Source organism: Phocoena phocoena, chromosome 9, assembly GCF_963924675.1.
Source record: "Phocoena phocoena chromosome 9, mPhoPho1.1, whole genome shotgun sequence".
Taxonomy (NCBI): domain Eukaryota; kingdom Metazoa; phylum Chordata; class Mammalia; order Artiodactyla; family Phocoenidae; genus Phocoena; species Phocoena phocoena.
The window spans coordinates 20673777-20692083 of record NC_089227.1 but is presented as its reverse complement, the minus strand read 5'-3'; the positions used below and the strand labels follow the sequence as shown (position 1 = coordinate 20692083).

The following is an 18307-nucleotide window of genomic DNA, read 5'->3' as shown; positions in this document are numbered from 1 at the left end:
GTATTATTTTCTCTTCCACAACAATCCTCTTTCTCTTCATATACGATTACTTTATCTCACCTTAGTCTCATAATTTCTTCCCTCTTTTATATGCAGAGGGAAAATACAGATGTCTATCAGCTTTGATCCATGATGTCAAAATTCAAACTTGGTACTTACAGAAAGGGCCTCTGCTCCAGTGCAGGATGGAAAGAAATCAGTTCCCTTTTCCCAGCTGCACCTTTGTTTGGTGTTTTCCTGGCATCCCAGTAGGCAACAATGAGAAGGCTAAGAAGGATGCCTAGGGCTGACTCCAGGATAAGTATTTAGAACTGCAAAGCCATGTTTCTGCAGAAGGTGCTCCCTATTCTGTAATTAAGAAATTAAACCCCATTCACACTCATGACTTAAAGATAAGACTGAGCTGGGAGGAAGGTGGATATTAAGTCTAATTTCCCACAAAAGAGGAATGAAAAACCAAAACAAGTAGACACTGTAAAATTGTTTTTGTCTTTTTAATGGCAGGTCAAATATCCTGAAACATACATATATTTTGATAGTCTTCTAATCCCAGTTGAGTTCAAATATTAAAGTAACACACACGAGCTAAGAGAATTCAATATTGTTCCAAGGCACTTACTGAATCTCCATGACTAAATGAAAACAAGGACAATTAGGATGGACAATTAGACAGTTTATAATATAAAAATAACTTTTTGCTTACAATTTACAAAATGTATTATTATTACAATCTTTGATCTCTGATAACCTGTAATGCTGGCTGCATGAATCCAGCAATTTTAAAATTCTGAAACTATTTTCTAAAACTTCAGGGCAAATAATTTACAAATAAGGTACACAAAGATTTAGACCATGCAGAAATTTCTTACATCTTCTGTTAATAATATTTTATGACTGTAACTTTATCAAATTATATACCTACTTGCCCTGTACATATACAAAATAATGCATACATGATAAAACATTAGCAAAAGAGTAGTCCTTAAACTCAATTTATCATAAAAGTATTACTATATTAACATGTCTACAAGCAGCGTGTAACAGGGTTAAGAGACATTAAGGCAATAATACTTGAAGTTACAAAATAAACCGTATGTAATACTTTTTCCTAAGTGTAATATAAGGCAGGTAGATGGTCCCAGCAAAAAACACTAAGGTAACAATCTACACTGCTGTTAGTCCCACATTTTTAAGATGGAATACTATAAATCTGGCTTTCAGTGGCACTTGAATTTTCCAGTATAATTTAAAGTGTCTTTTAGTTCCCTGAATCATGTCCATTCTGAAGGTGGATCTCTTGGTCCTTTGGGTTTTCCACAGCGATTACCAAAACCTATAATCAAAATACCACAATAATTCTCTAGTGTTCAGAAATATTATTAAGCTCATGTCTGTAGACATTCTTATTTTATGGAACAAATAAATTTCCATAGGGAAATTTAGAACTTAAAACTAAACAAATTTCTACAAACACAAACCAACTCAATTTGTTCTGGGTAGTTGAAAATAATTGCTTCTTTTATAAAAATAAAATCAATTCTATCAAAATGTAAGAAAAACAGCTAAGATATTTTAGTCTTTCCAACTCAAAAGAAAGATTTGTTTACATACTGCAGTTTTTTATATTTTAGTTTTTAACCTCAGTATGAAACAGAATAAATTAGTTCATTTGTTTCCTAATTAATTCCAAGCAACTTTGATGGTACATGTTGTATTCTTGGCAAGTGCCATTTAAGGACCTGAATAAATCATAGCACAAAGATAAACTGTGCCTTAAGGAAATTCTGGAATGATGCCAAATAACTTTTTTTCATTCTTGCCAGCATTAACTACACAATTACAGTTTTAAAATCATCTAATAAACAAATTACCAATCTCTGTGGCTTCTGTTGGACTTTCTGATATTTGATCTTTCTTGTTACTGAAAGTAGTTGGACATTCTGTACAAGTCTCTGTATGAATACCTCGTGCTGGATGGTCTAAAATGCAAACCAAAGCCATTGTTAGTCATAATCATGTGTAGCATCATAGGTAGAAGAATCCTCCAATTGTTTTAATGTGGGCAGTTAAGTTAAAAGAGCAAGTTTTTTCTTGGGCATAATAATTTTAGAGGCCCAGATAAATATAAATGCAAGGGTAATGAACACAGGAAATTACATTAGGTGTTCTTGCAGGCACGTAGAAACCTGCAGCGAGTACTTCTGCTGTGACGATTCTCCTTATGCTCCTACTTTAACTGCAACTGAAATGCCTTTATATGGAAATCAGTGGCAAACAAGTTCATAGCTTATTAATGGACTTAATATTTGTGCTTAAAAGTAGTAATTCTTTTCTTTTAAGATTTAGCATTGCTTAAATTTTAGTTAGTTTACTTATTTAACTGCCAATGCATATGATTAGTAACAAAAGAAATCAACTACTATGATTCAGGCATTCTTTCACCACCTTCATCACGTCCCCTACACCCCCTGTAAGGAACTTTTCTGGAAACTTGGAATACAAGTCAAATAACAGACAATCCTTGTCCTCAGGTGCTTATAGTCTAGACAAGGGTCGGCAAACGTTTTCTATAAAGGGCTAGAGAATATTTTAGGCTTTGCAAGCCACATACGGTCTCTGTCGCACATTCTTCATTGATTTTTGTTTCTTTGTTTTTATTTTTAAACAACTCTTTAAAATGTAAAAAGAATTCATTCAGCTCAAGGGCAGGATTAGGCCTGTGCGATACAGTTTGCTAACCTCTGGTCTAGTAGGAGAGACAGACAAGTACATTACTTATAGTAGTGTGATAAGGTTTATAATAAACGGGGACAGAAAGGAGAGGCATGTAGACGAAACTAGTGGCGGAGATTCAGGGTTGGCTTCTATAAGGAAATGATGATTTAGGCTAAAAGCCTCAATTTTCTCAATGAAGTAAAGGGTCTACTACTGAGTAAGAGTTAGTGGGATTCATGAAGAAAATAAAGATTTGGAAAATTCAGGGGAAATAAAAAGGGTATAAAGTAGAGCATGTTAGATAACCAAGCAACGCTGAGGGCTCAACTGTGGATCAGTCCTAGAACTGTATGCTCAACCTGTAAAACAGCCAAGTTCCTCAGCAGTATTCAGTAATCCTGAGGGATAAAGCAAAATGGTATGGGAATTAGGGGCAAGAAAGTTAAGGATAACTGTGAGTGTGACTAGAGTGATGGAATCTAGATTGAATAGAGAAGGAAGAGAAACCAGAAAGGAGTTAACAGATACTAAGAAAATAAAAGACCCAGGGATCTAGCCATAGCAGCAGTAGTCATATAACCTAGATAATAATAACTGCATTGCTACCATTTCAGTGCCTACCATGTGCCGGGCACTGTCTAATACTCTCCATGTATGATTTAATTTAATTAAATCTTCGCAACAATCCTCTAGGGTAGGTTACTACCATTATCTGCATTTAACAGAGAAGAAAACTGAAGCCTAGAAAGATGAGGTAACTTGCCCAAACCCAAATAGTAAGTAAAATGGCAAAAATGGGACTCCAGTCCAGGTGGGCTTGACGCTAAAGCTTCTGCTCTTTTCCTTATAATATGTTGCTGCAGAAAAGTAAACAGAATAATAAAGAGTTTATGAGATGGAATGGAGCCCCATTAGGCAAAGATCCAGGAAGAGAGCAGCTGAAGCAGAATGGAGGGTAAGGGCAGAGGTGATAGATAAATTGAGGGAACCGCATAAGCTAGGATGTTTGATGAGCTGCTTACATAGTTACTGATTTATAAGAATTAACAATAACTTGACCTATTTTACTATGATCATAAAAGTAAAGTAGTAGAAAAATTTTCTAACTTGGCATTATAACACTGCATTGAGCTAACATAGTCTTACTAGCCTTCACAAATGTAAAAGTCCTAAAAGGAAGATTTCCAAAACAATTGATCTTTAGGCCCCCAATTCAATCATCTAGGTTAATTTGGCACATTTATTCAAATCATTGTCAGATCTAGATTCTAAGTGTTTTTATAAACAACAGAAATAAAATACAGGAAAATATTTTTAAAATAATTTCCTTCCCATCAGCCTGTTAACTACTGATAATAAATGCTGTTATCCTCCTGATCAATAATTATATCTGGTATAATAACGAATTTAAAAGAATTATACTACATAATGCAGGTTCTAGAAGAGCTGTCCTACATATTTCCACATACTGAAATAAATTTCACAAATAAATAGCATACACCATGAGACATGCTATTTTATGGAAATTAATCTATATAATCTATAGCAAAAAGGAACACAGTCCAACTTACCACATGTTTCACTTCCAGAGGTTATCAAGCCCTATAAGGAAGACATTCAATAGCTATTACAGTACATCCCTTTCATGTACAAATTATAGAAAATTTGGTCTGTTATGAGTATATATCCCAATAAATCAAGATCTATCAAGATTCTCATGTCAAAGGAAAAGAAACAATGGGGTTTTCAATTAGGGTTAAAAATGTTTAATGTTGTGGTGTTTTATACTGGGAGTAAAAGGATAAGGGAATTCCTTTTCCTTCTGGATGAAAACTGAAAATGCAGAAGTTACTACATAAGAGAACATACACACAACTGCATTTTGCCAGCCCTCTACTGTATTCATCAAATTATGATATCACTGATTGTAAGACACAGCATCATTATTAGGTTACCAATACTTTATCTACCAATTAAAGTATATCACAATGCTTGTTTAATCAATTTTAAGATATACCCCAATTTCAGATATTCAAATATGAGAGAAATATGAAAAATATTAATGTTGATGAAAAATAGCATTTCCAGTGGCTAAAATATTTAGCTACCAAAACATTTCCTGAATGTGAAAGGAAGTCTGATGTGACCAGAAAAACCAAAGGGAGAGACAATATACCTGGTTGTATAATGGAAAGAACAAAATCTAGGAAAGTACTGGGACCCTGAAAATAGTAACTCCTGTTCTATTCATACCTCCAAAATGATTTGAAACAAGGCATAATTTACAAATTTCAAAAGCAGCTTGGGAAAATAATACTCTGAAGTGATGGTCATATGTAGATCATAATGCTCTTTAAAAAAATTTTAGATCTCACATTTTATACACTTTTTATCTGAAATCACTACGTAAGAAATAATTATCAAAAATTATATTTAATAGTCTTAAGGTAAGTTATTATAAAAAACAACTGTAAGATAAATTAATAAAACAAAAGAACAAAAATATTGAGCTATAGCTGTTCCAATCCCAAAAGGACTCACTTCAGGTTTTCTTTGTTCACACTGCTCCTGATTTTGAAGTTCACTCCACTCAGATCTTACAGGTGTATCTGAGAAAAATGAAATCTTACAATTAAAATTAACATCTTTAATTATGAAAATTTCTTGCTTTAAGGTAATATACAAAAACAGATACTGTAGATTTTTAGAAACAATCACTTCCACTAAAAAATTTCTAGCTTCTATTAATTGAAGAATATCCCTTTAAGCTTTGCTTTCTTCCTTAAAATTTAAAGAATTGAGTTATCAGAGTTTATTACAAGTGCATTGTAATCTACAGGTGTGACACACATAGACTTATTTATTTAATATTAGTGGAGTATACGGCTTCACTGTTTTTAACATTCTTAAAATCAGTTAAAATGAAAAAAATATTTGTAAAATGCAGCTCAGATAAGACTAGTAGCGTGCACCTCCACTGAGCACAAGACACCGTAAATATATTAAAGCTGTTTCTATACTCTTTTTCAGGATGGGAAGGAGGAGGAATATATTATCAATACGCTGAAATATCACTTTCTCCCTCACTGATACTCTTGTGGCCTTAAGGGTCCTCAGTTAACATCAACTGAGTGATGCCTGCCTACAACAGAATTTAGATGTTTACTTACCTAAACTGGTACCAAGTGAAGCAGTTAATGTCTTTTCATAAGTAAGTGCCATTTTTAATGAATGAAAAGACAATAAACTGTATACAGTTATAGTTGCATTTAACTGGATTATAGTGTTTGATATAAATGCAGCCATTTTATTAGCAGTCTTAGCAAATAAAAAATACCATTATAAGTATTTTTCATACTAGGAATTAAAAACATTTGTCAGTATAAATTCAAACCTGTTTTCGAATTTAATTGTGTAGCTCAACAGCAACAGACCGACATCAGCCATGTTTTTCAGAGCTTATTATTAAAGCATGAAATATGTAAAATCAGAAGATATACTTACTATGTTCACTGGCCAATACAAAAGACTCAGGAGTTCTTTCAGGTAGGGGAGGAGGCGAATCTTCACTAACATCAACATCTATAACAAATACATAAAATTTAGACAAATTATGAACTTGTTAAAAAATGTTAACTCATTTAAAAGTGAACTTGTTATCTAAACAAAATAAGACAGCTTTCTTGACATTCTTATAAATCACTGCCACAAGTATCTAGGAGAACCAGTTTTTAAAAATGCAAAAATAAACAAGATATCCTTATCACTTGACTTGTTATCAAAAACAATTATAAAGCTTATTGAGCAAAGACTGAACTCCATCACTGTTGCACAGAGAAAATGACTCTCCCATGACGTTCCTGACACCGTGTAGGCATTAATCACACTGTCCTCTGAGTCTGAAGGCATCTTCAGCAGAGAAGCCAGCAGGCGAGTGCCTTCTTTACTGGGTTTGCCGATAATGCTTTGAGTCCACAAAGGAAAGCTTTAGTCATTTGACTTAAATCAGTGTTTCCCACACTGTAATCAGTTGCTTAACTCCTTTTACAAGTTTTGCCATACTGTGGACCATATGTCCTATTTTTTTAAATCCCACTCATTTTAAACTTAACTATGTACTTCAGTCATGTTTTAAATAGTAATGACTAAAATAGCAGATTAAAAGTGTTAGTTATTTTTCTAATATACAAAAATATAACCATTAATATTTTTGGATGTTCATTTATTTATTGCCTAAAATCTTGTGAACAGTGGCATATGACCATACTTTGAGAATACTGAATGAAGCCATATAAAAGCTTTTCACCAGTAAAAACAAAATTAGCTCTTGGAAAAGATAATGCATTAAGTAAGCCTTGTCAGTTAGCCTCATTGTGGCATTAGGTGAAATGAGAGTATTAGATCCTTTGAGGTTTCACTGGAGGTAGAAAAAATATGAGGATACAATTCTGTGTGTGGACTCTCAGGTTAGAAAAGATGGGGCAAAGAAAGGAAGATGTGAGGATCCTACATTATCTGGGCCTTGACAACTGTTTTCTTAAAAATGTGAACTGTGCCATACTTGGCTATTTTACCACATTTGATAGGCTATGCATTAAAAAGAGTGAAAATCAAGAAAAGCCTTTTCAATTTTCAACATGCATGAGCCAGGTATGACTGTTCTGGTTCCTCCTGCAATTGTTTAGCTGAAGACACAAGAAAATACAGCCGCTGGATCCTGCTGAGAGAAGAGTTCCAGTCCAATACTTTATATATATGTGTGTGTGTGTGTATATATATAAAAATCTGTATATATATACACACACACACATATATATATAAAACATGAGTACTGGAACTCTCTTGTATATAAAGTTAAGCTATTAAAGAACTATCTACCCTGTCTGGTAGTAACAGTCTAAGCAATCATATTTCCCCTTGCTCTTTTGTTACTAAGAGCTCACAGTGAAGAGATGGCTGTTGAAAGGAAGGGATGCATAATCTTGACACTGTGGTGCCATTTCACAATTACGTGAACAAATCAGGAAGGACAGTATGGTTTGTTTACATCAAGTATCAAGTATCTTTCGGAAACTCTATACCTCTTCTGTTTTAACAGTCCTCGCTCTTAAAAGACTTTATTTTCTAACTGTGGCCTTGGCTTCTCAACTGCATGTTTCTCCCTGGATCTCTGGATTGCCTTTTCTGTGTTATAAATTTGTGTTTTAGAGGTTATCCAACCAGAGCCTGCACATTTTTCGTAGGCTTTTGTAAATCATACACTTTATGGGAGCCTAGTGTAGCCATGTTTAAGAAATCTTTCAGGAGGCCTGAGTCAATATTAAAATCAGAATGATAGCCAGGAATTTTTTTTAGGCGGTAACTTATGCAAAAGGTTGTTTTAGGTATCAAAACAAAATTATTCCATAGCAAATTTTAAAACAAACAAGCAAACAATAATCTAATCTTTGAGCCAAAGGTTTATCTACAAGGTAAATAATTACTAAAATTAAAAATAGGACTGCTTGTAGTTATGCTGCAATACAGAATACTTACACAGGAAAATCTTCTGTTAATACCAAACTCATTTAGCATAGTTAAGGTAGGGTGAAAAGAAACCAGAAATCACATTTACAGCTATCTTTGCTTTGAAATACAAATAAAATGGAGAGAAAGGAAGTGAGCTGGTATACAGAAGAGTGCTTTCAACTATTCTGTACAGTATGTTGTATTCTAAAGGAACTCTTTCTGTTATCACTAAAACACTGGTCATATGGCAGTAACTTTTAATGAGCATGTTATATCATGCATCCTTCCTGCCCTCACCAAACTCTATTTCTAGTAATGGTTTAAAAAAATTTATTTCCTAGGTACAAAACAAATGCCTGATACGCTAAAAAAAAAAACCAAAACAACAATTTCTTATCTACATGTTTTCTTGTGTAGTTACAACTTAGCAGTTATTTTTCAAACTCTGAAGTCGAGGGAAAAAATATCTTAACAATTTTAAATTATGCCAAACTGGTAAAGTAGTATTTATTGTGGCAACCATTATCTTCTGAAGATCCTTCAAATAAACCACAAAAGAATCAAGAACACAGAAAATCCTGTAAATTTAAAAAACTAACTTAGACTCTCATTTACTCTACCAGATACATCCCCAAGATAAAAAAAAGAAAAAAAAGTATGTGTGAGTTGAGGAAAATAGAGGCACCACAGTATGGGTGGTACTTACTGGATGAGAATTAGAAAAAGTCATCTTGCAAGTTCACAGTACTTATTTAAATGACTGCACATTATAAATACCAGTCTATGTGTGTCGCTGTCAAAGTTCACCAACAAGTAAAAGACCACTGATAATCAACCTATCAATAAACAGCTTTTGTGTTTATATATTTGCTGTCAACTTCATGGTCTTTTTTTTTTTTTTTTAATGGTCTGTTGAAGACGGCACCGTGGTAATTTTTAGCAGATTAAAGAGTTTCAAGACCCAGTAATACATCTTGGGAACTTAGGGGATATGTTATCTTGAAATGCTTAGACTGCTTAAAGAAGAGAGTCATTAATTAAACAGTAGTAGCACTGATGGCTAGACACGGAAGTATCCCACTTTCTACTGACTGAATTAAACTTCCTGTGTTCTGCTGAGCAGCTGCAATATTGCTCCTTGGTTAATAAACTTATTGTTGAAAGGAGCCATTTTGCAAGCATTTGTGAGGAGGTTTAAAATTTTAAAAAGGTATTTTGTAGTTAAAAGATCATAAAAAGATAACGAAATAGATATCTGTAATATACATGGGCGAAATTAAATGGCCAATCAAGCCATTCTACAATATTTGTGTCACTGTCACTTGAAGTAATCCCTAAATTGTTTCTAATTATTCAGTTATATAAAATTTTGACCCATATAAATACTAAGAGTTGTAAGATATAAGAAGAGAAAATTTTCAGTTACAACAATTTAAATATTTTGGAAACAAAAAGTCCAATAATGCAATGTGATCAAACTAAGGTAACAATAAATAAAGGCTTACTTAAAAAAAAAATTAGTATCAAAAATAATGAAATTTTGCGTAGGTTCTGGAGTAAAGTGTGGAATAAAACATAATGAATTAATATAGCTAAGCTGCTTAGAACAGTGACTGGCACATAGTAAAAATATTTAAGTGTTAAGATACTATTATCATTACCTTTTTCAGCACCTGAATGTATTGTTCCTGCTATATCATGTCTAGCAATGGACATTGATAATACTTTCCTTGTAGAAATGCTTTCAGTACTAGCGGCAGCAGAAACAGTGGCACTTGCTGTTGAAATACTGGTTTTATTCTTGGTCACAGCACCAGAGTTCCTTTCATCAGAGTCCGAGTCATCAGAGTGAAGAGGATTAGTAAAACTGAGGGGTGCTCTGAATAGAGGGGAACTGTTGTGATGATCTGTGAGATCATGGGTTGCAAGTTGTGTCGTGGGGCTTGGTGTTGAACTCCCAGTTTTCATTGTTTGACAGTGGGTATCTGAGGATTTGCCTTCAGAGGAATCAGGCATGGGTAGAGTATTCTCAGGTCCATGAAATGACCATGGTGCATGTCCTTTCTCATCAAGAGGTAAGCGGTCTGGCCTTGGAGGTGTGTCTGAATTCTTCTGTGATTCTTCTGGTAGGATAACTGGAGCTTTATTTGACTGTGTTGCATTGCAGTCCACACAGGAATTCTGGGAAATACCATCAATTTTTAGATCTCTTGAATTCAGTTCCTGTGATTTAAAGACTTTATCAATTGTACATGGTGAAGCCGAAGCCGATTTAATTTTAATTGCATGTCCCCTATTCAAGAGTGTGTTCCCTTCAAAACTTTTTGGTCCTTCTTGAAGAGGGACCTTCTTAATCTCAAAACTTAAATTTCGCTCCAATTTTTTATCTATTTGTTCAACAGTTGATTCATTTTTCCCTGTAAGTTCTGTTGATTTATTATAGTTTCTGTTGAGGTCTGTTGAATGTTGTTCTGATGAAACCACGTGCAGCACTGGCTTTGGATGGTATCTGTCATTGTCCTGCCACACAGTAGTGACTGTTGGGAAAGCTGAAGGGGGAGAAGGTGTCAAGATGGGTGGCACTGGGTGAGGTTCTGGAGGCTGCAGTATTTCTTCCTTAGCATCCCCTTCTACAAGGCAACTGGAAAATATTTTAAAAAAAGGGTATTAAAAGAATGTTCATCCTTTTAAAAAATAAGTTGATAGGTAACAGTTAATGTAGCTAAGCCTCTTTAAATTAAAAGTCAGTAGAGTCTGTGGTTATGAATTAAATTTGCCAAACTAAGTTAATGTTTAACAAGGTAGTAATGTATGTACATTGTTTAAAAAAGTCAAATAACACAAGAATTTTAATAAAAAACCAGCAGTCCCCTCCCACAGCCCTCCATTTACCCTGACACATCAAGTTTCAACTTTTTAAAAACAGCTACTTCGAAGATTTGCCTCCATATTTCAAAATATTTCAGAATGCATAAACGTTATTACTTGATCTATTTCACACATACTCTACTGTCTTCCTACTATGGAAATGTCTTCCTAATACTGCTAATTTTTGCTTAGTTCAATCTTATGACTACAGTTATTATTCATACCAATGACAGCATGATTTCCTATTTTTTCTTATATAACTTATTTTTTCCCTAATAATTGTCTTGGGTTTCCTATGTACCATCAGTAATTCAGCCCTTCTTCAAACTTTCCTGCAGATTTGTACACCTCCTCTCAATTGGTCAAGCATACCAGGTAACTATCAGTATCACAGACATCCATCTTAGAAACCTTGAGCCTCGCGCTCCAGTGTGGACCCCTGGCCCCCGAGGCTACCACAGAGCTGACACTCTCTCTTGTGTTACACTCTCCTGTTTCCCCGGTCCCATCTTCGTTTTTCTAGCTACACTTGCTCAATTTAGTGGGTTATATCCTCCAATTGCCTCTTAAGAACTATACATAGGAAACAAATTTCCTGAGGCCTACATAATTATTGTATTTTCAAGGTTACTGACTTCTGGAAAAGGTGTATTATTCTAGACTAGAAATAACTTTCCTTAAGAATTTTATAATTGTGATTCCTGTTCCTTTGAATGTGAGCTGTTTTTTCTCTCTTTTGAGCTTTTAGTTTTTTTTTTTAATTCTTCATGTTCTTCAACCTCATGGTATAACTTTTTTTAATCCATTGTATTACAATTTTTAATCCATTATATTGAGAACTTCCTGTGCAAAAATTCATGTTACTACTAGAAACTTCTTTCATAATTTCTTCTCTTCCAGTCTCCTTCCAGACTATGATTAGTTTTAGTTATAATTATTATTATTACTATGAGTATGTGACATACCTCCCGGTTTGATTCTCTAATTTCTTTATCTTCTCTCTCCTATTTTCTCTATTTGTTCATTTTCTTGGGAGATTTCCTTGACTGTCTTCTAGCCTTCTTTAATTAAAATTAAATTTTAATTTTTAAAATTTATGCTATTATATTTTTAATTTCCAAGAGCTTCTTATTTATTATGACCTGTTTCTTATTTCATGGTTGCAATATTTCCTAATTACTGAGAAAACAGACATTTGCCACCCCCCCATCTTTTTTCTATTCTGTGTTGTCTCCATTCCATCTATTTTTTCCTGCTTATTTGGATTATGTCTTTCATGTTAGAGGCTTTGTCAAGTGTCTGATAATACCTGGTTCTGTTCATTTTGAGAGAATGGAATATTTTAAATGACTGGGAAATGTGTATGTAAATGTAAGGGGGAGGGCTTGTGGCTTAGTGGCCATCTTACTGCTTGGTGACTGAATACAGTCCTTGCAATGTCATTGGTGGGCCACAACCATCAGTAACTATCGATTTCCTCTCTTGGGCTGGTTAGTTTTTCAAGAGAGGGGTTCTGTCTCCCACCAGAAGTGGCTATAAGTATTCTGGGAGCAAAATAAGGGGTGGGAGCAAACTCACTATTCAGCATGCAGATTCCTGCTTTCAGCAAGGAACTAACAACCCCACCATCAGTTGGACCTGATATACTGAACCCAGAGACTTCCAGGTTCAATCACACCAGAGTAAAATCCCTCCCTGCTCTGTTCCCAGGTGTGCGCGAAGCTGTCATCTGTCTGCTCAATTTGATGGAAGGAATCTGGGGTTCTAAACACTCTTTATAGAGACATTCAAGTACTCTTCTTGTTTTCAGTCCCATCCTACACACCAGGCTTAAGGGGGACCTCCAATTTCTGGGCCTTTCTGGGGGTTCTTTGAAGATAATCATCTTGATTCTTATTGGCTCCCCTCACCTACAGGAAAGCAAGTTTTAGCTTTCTCTGTTCTAAGTCCCTTTTCACATTGGTCAGTGTGTTTTCCACTTCCCAAAATTCTGTCAAAATCTCCTTTACTACCACCTTCTCTTCAGTTTTTTGGTTTTTAATCTTTATATATTTTTATGTTCCTCCACTATAATTTTAGGAAGTTTAGGGAGGGACCAGAGTTAAACGTGCTTAAACTGCCTATTTAACCAACAATCCTGTAAATGTTTTTAGAAGCAGTAGCCTTATGTGATGTTGATATGTACATAGTAAAGAAATTATTAGCTACTCACATTTTAAAAATAGCTTTAAGTGAGGTACAGTTGATATACAAAAACCTGAACATACATTTTTTCTAATTTATTTTATTTATTTATTTATTTTTGGCCGTGTTGGGTCTTCGTTGCTGCGCGTGGACTTTCTCACAAGACTGGTTGCGGTGATCAGGGCCTACTCTTCATTGCGATGTGTGGGCTCCTCATTGCGGTAGCTTCTCTTGTTGCGGAGCACAGGCTCTAGGCACACGGGCTTCAGTAGTTGTGGCTCACGGGCTCTAGAGCACAGGCTCAGTAGTTGTGTTGCATGGGCTTAGTTGCTCCGTGACATGTGGGATCTTCCCGGACCAGGGCTCAAACCCGTGTCCCCTGCATTGGCAGGCAGATTCTTAACCACTGTGCCACCAGGGAAACTCTGAATATATTTTTAAAAAAAAAAAAAAAATATATATATATATTTATGGCTGCGTTAGGTCTTAGTTGTGGCATGCAGGATCTTTTGTGGCGGTGCATGCAGACTTCTCTCTAGTTGTGGCACGTGGGCTTCTCTCTATTTGTGGCGCACAGGCTCCAGAGCACGTGGGCTCTGTAGTTGCAGCATGTGGGCTCTCTAGTTGTGGCGTGCAGGCTCAGTAGTTGCAGCGTGAGGTCTTAGTTGTCCCGCAGCATGTGGGATCTTAGTTCCCTGACCAGGGATTGAACCTGCATCCCCTGCGCTGGAAGGTGGATTCTTAACCACTGGACCACCACGGAAGTCCCTGAACATATTTAATGCATACAATTTGATGAGTTTGGACATACGCATATATTGGGTTGGCCAAAAAGTGCTTTTGCTTTCCAAGTAAAAATAAAAGACACATTTTTCATTTTTACCAGGAACTTTATTGAACAACGTATTCACCCTTTTGTTCCACTACCTTTTGCCATTTTTCAGGCAATTTTATAATTCCGTCTTCCCAAAACTTTTCATTTTTTGAGCAAAGAACTGTTCCAGGTGCCTTTTACAGTCTTCCAGGGAATTGAATTGTTTTTCCATTAAGAGAATTTTGTAAAGACTGAAATAAATGGAAATCCCAAGGTGCAATGTCTGGTGAATACGATGGATGAATCAGAACTTCCCAGCCGAGCTGTAACAGTTTTTGCCTGGTCATCAAAGAAACATGCGGTTTTGTGTTATCCTGATGGGAGATTATGCATTTTCTGTTGACTAGTTCTGGACGCTTTTTGCCAAGTGCTGCTTTCAGTTGGCTTAATTGGGAACAGTACTTGTTGGAATTAATTGTTTCGTTTTCCGGAAGGAGCTCATAATAGAGGACTCCACATACACAACATCCAATCCCACCACATACACAACATCACCTTCTTTGGATAAAGAGCAGCCTTTGGTGTGGTTGGTGGTGGTTCATTTCGCTTGCCCCACGATCTCTTCCATTCCACATTATTGTACAGTATCCACTTTTCATCGCCCATCGCGATTTGTTTTAAAAATGGAACATTTTCATTAGAGAATCACAGGCAGAAATATGGTCAAGAAAGTTTTTCTCACTTAACTTATATGGAACCCAAACATCAAAGCGATTCACACAACCAAGCTGGTGCAAATGATTTTCAGTGCTTGATTTGTATATTTTGAGTATGTCGGCTATCTCCCACGTCGTATTAAAATGTTCTCAATTAATGTCTCGATTTGATCGCTATCAACTTCAACTGGTCTACCTGACCGTGGAGCATTGTCCAGTGAGAAATCTCCAGCACGAAACTTCGCAAAACACTTTTGAAACATTCGATCAGTAACAGCACCGTCTCCATATACTGCACAAATCTTTTTTGCATTTCAGTTGCGTTTTTACCTTTCTTGAAATAGTAAAGCATAATATGCCAAAAATGTTGCTTTTTTTCTTCCATCTTCAATATTAAAATGGCTACACAAAAATTCACCAATTTTGATGTCTTTTTTTTTTTTTTTTTTTTTTTTTGCGGTACGCGGGCTTCTCACTATTGTGGCCTCTCCCGTTGCGGAGCACAGGCTCCGGACGTGCAGGCTCAGTGGCCATGGCTCACGGGCCCAGCCGCTCTGCGACATGTGGGATCTTCCCGGGCCGGGGCACGAACCCGTGTCCCCTTTATCGGCAGGCGGACTCTCAACCACTGCGCCACCAGGGAAGCCCTGATGTCTTTTTTAAATGCACACTGATATGACAGCTGTCACAATACAATCTAACAAAATTGTTTCGAATGAAGTTAAAGATAACTAAGTGCTACTAGAACCATCTTATGGAAAAAACCAAACGAACCTTTTGGCCAGCCCAATACATCCATGATACTATCACCACACTGAAGGTAATAAACATATCCATCACCTCCAAAAGTTTCCTTGTATCCCTTTGTGGTTCTTTTTGTTACTCAAATTTAACTGATAATTACACTAACAGACTTTCCCCTTATCCTTCCTTAATCTAACGCTTGTTGAAATAAGGCTTAATAAATACACTTTTATAGTACTTTCAATATGCACAAAAATTATAAGCCCCATCACAAAGAAATATATGTTACATACTGACTTTCCACTATGGTATTCAGCATTAATATTTTCACGAGGTATTCTGATGGAAAAAAATTCCACTGATGATAATGACTTGCCTCATTCTTATTGTAAATATTCTTAATTTCATCTGTCCTGAGGAATGCATTTTTTACTTCTCAAAAACAAAACAAAACATTCAGGACTTACCACTTGCTAGGTATTACACCAGTACCAGAAGACAGAACAATGAACACAACAGTTTGGGTCACAAAGGAGTAAAATAAGGCTAAAAAGGTAAGTTGGAGACATACTGTGAAGGCCCAGAATTTCACAGTAAGAAGTTTGGTCTTTATAATATAGAAATATTACATTTAATTGGTGTGACAAAGTCTTAAAACGAGTAACTCTATAACTTTTGTTTCAAATTGATGTTTTATAGAAAACTCAGAAAGTTATTTTCCTTATAATAAGTTAGGCTGGATTCCATATGAGATGGAAAGATTATAGAGGTGAAGGAAATGACAACCAAAATATTAGAACATAACATTATAAAAACAAAAAACCTTCACTACTACCCCTTCTTCTAGAGAGTTAATACTATATAATGAAAAGAGTACTGGACTAGAAGGTAACAGATGTGTGTTGTTAGTTGAACTCTGCTAGTCTATGCAGGTCAACACCTTTGAGAACTAGCTATATTAACATCCATGTGATCAAGATTACTGTAAAAATCACTGGGTTCACTATATCACTTATCACTTTGACATATCATTGACTGTCTACAGGATGAGAATACATGTGATCTAAAAAAGATGAGAAAACATATATAATAGACACTATATCAATGCTAATTATTACTTTTTCACCAAATGATATCTCCTAAACACCTTACACTTTGGAGTTGAGAAAGAAGATCCACTTGTGTTTAACCTTTATTTCTTGGTTTTATTATGTATTCTAATATCTATCAATAACTTTAAAAATACATCTGAGATTAAAGGTATTTCTAAACAGTGAAAAGGAACAAAACAAGAATTAGAAAAGAAATAAAGCACAGAGAGCACAGGAAATTAGAGAAGTACAGTAAGCATGCATTGTAGTGTGTTTTGCCAAAATCTACCCTCATTTATCTTAAAAAAATGCCAATTTGGATAATTCAATTAGAACTTTAAACTTTCAGTAGTCAAATAAATCAATCTTGTCCTTTGTGATTTCCTTTATCCCTTCTATTATATCCCCCTCTACAAGTCTGTCAAACATTAAACTATATTCTGTGTTTCAATGATTTGACTTTTTATATTTAATTAATTTAACTATCTGAAGCTTACTTTGGTATGTGGTGTGATATAAAGATCTAAATATATTTTTCCCCTAATCGTTAATAATATGACTTAATAAATAACCCTTTTCTTTTTCCTTGTTTAATATATGTTAAATTAATTCATAACACGATCTATATTTCCTAGTTGCTTATTCAAGTCCATCAACTAACTGGTATGTATGTATGTGTATATATACACACACACACACATATATGCACACTTTTTTTTTTTTTTTTTGGCCACTACATGCAGCATGCAGGATTTTAAGTCCCTGACCAGGGATTGAATTCATGCCCCCTGCACTGGGAGTGTGGAGTCTTAACCACTGGACTGCCAAGGAAGTCGCAACTGGTATATTCTTATACCACTAACAGATTATTTTTATGTTATAATGCATTTTATTTATTTATTTATTTTGGCTGCACTGGGTCTTAGTTGCGACATGCAGGATCTTTTAGTTGTGGCATGTGGGCTCATGGTTGAGGCATGTGGACTCTTAGCTGCGGCATGCATGTGGGATCTAGTTCCCTGACCAGGAATCAAACCCAGGCCCCCTGCATGGGGAGCATGGAGTCTTACCCACTGGAGCACCAGGGAAGTCCCACTAACAGATTGTTTTAAATATAGTTTTATAATTTTTAAAAGGGTTGGTTCTCACTCATCACTACTTTCATCCTAAGTTTTCTTTGGTATTTTTGTCTCTTTATTCTTACAAGTGAACTTTAACATTATATTGGAAAGTTCAGAGAAGATTCCTTTGGTATTTTGATGAGAACTGCATCAAATTTGAAAACAACTGATATTTTAAATATCACTGAAAAAACTAAATTACAGTTAACTTTTCCAACCAAGAACACTTAATTTTTTTCACTAATGCAAATGAATACATTTCTACTTCAGGTTCTACTTTCTACTTACGGTTATTTCCAGGTATTTATATTTTGAAAGGGATCACTTTTAAAATTTTTTCTTCTCCTATTTGGCTGGGCTATAGGACCACTTTCTACTTTTATTCAACCACTTTGCTCCTCTTTCTTATAAATTAGTCATTTTAAGGAAATACATTTGGTTTTAATGTAATTATTTTTTAAATCAACAAAAGGAAAATAACATTTCAAAGAAGAACCAAAGGGCTTCCCTGGTGGTACAGTGGTTAAGAATCCGCCTGCCAAGCCA

At 35.2% G+C, this 18307-nt stretch overlaps 1 protein-coding gene across 1 annotated transcript in view; it reads right to left on the bottom strand.

Annotated features, from left to right (window-relative positions):
- Positions 1-484: 484 nt before the first annotated feature.
- The window catches only part of PTPN12 (protein tyrosine phosphatase non-receptor type 12), an 87012-nt gene continuing 69189 nt past the window's right edge, over positions 485-18307 (bottom strand). The window contains exons 13-18 of the mRNA XM_065883744.1: positions 9885-10864; positions 6220-6297; positions 5257-5324; positions 4287-4317; positions 1872-1979; positions 485-1333 (exon numbers count right to left, since the gene is read on the bottom strand). Of these exons, the coding sequence (XP_065739816.1) occupies positions 1272-1333; positions 1872-1979; positions 4287-4317; positions 5257-5324; positions 6220-6297; positions 9885-10864 (1327 nt within the window). The 3' untranslated portion in view covers positions 485-1271. The remainder of the gene's footprint in view (positions 1334-1871; positions 1980-4286; positions 4318-5256; positions 5325-6219; positions 6298-9884; positions 10865-18307) is intronic.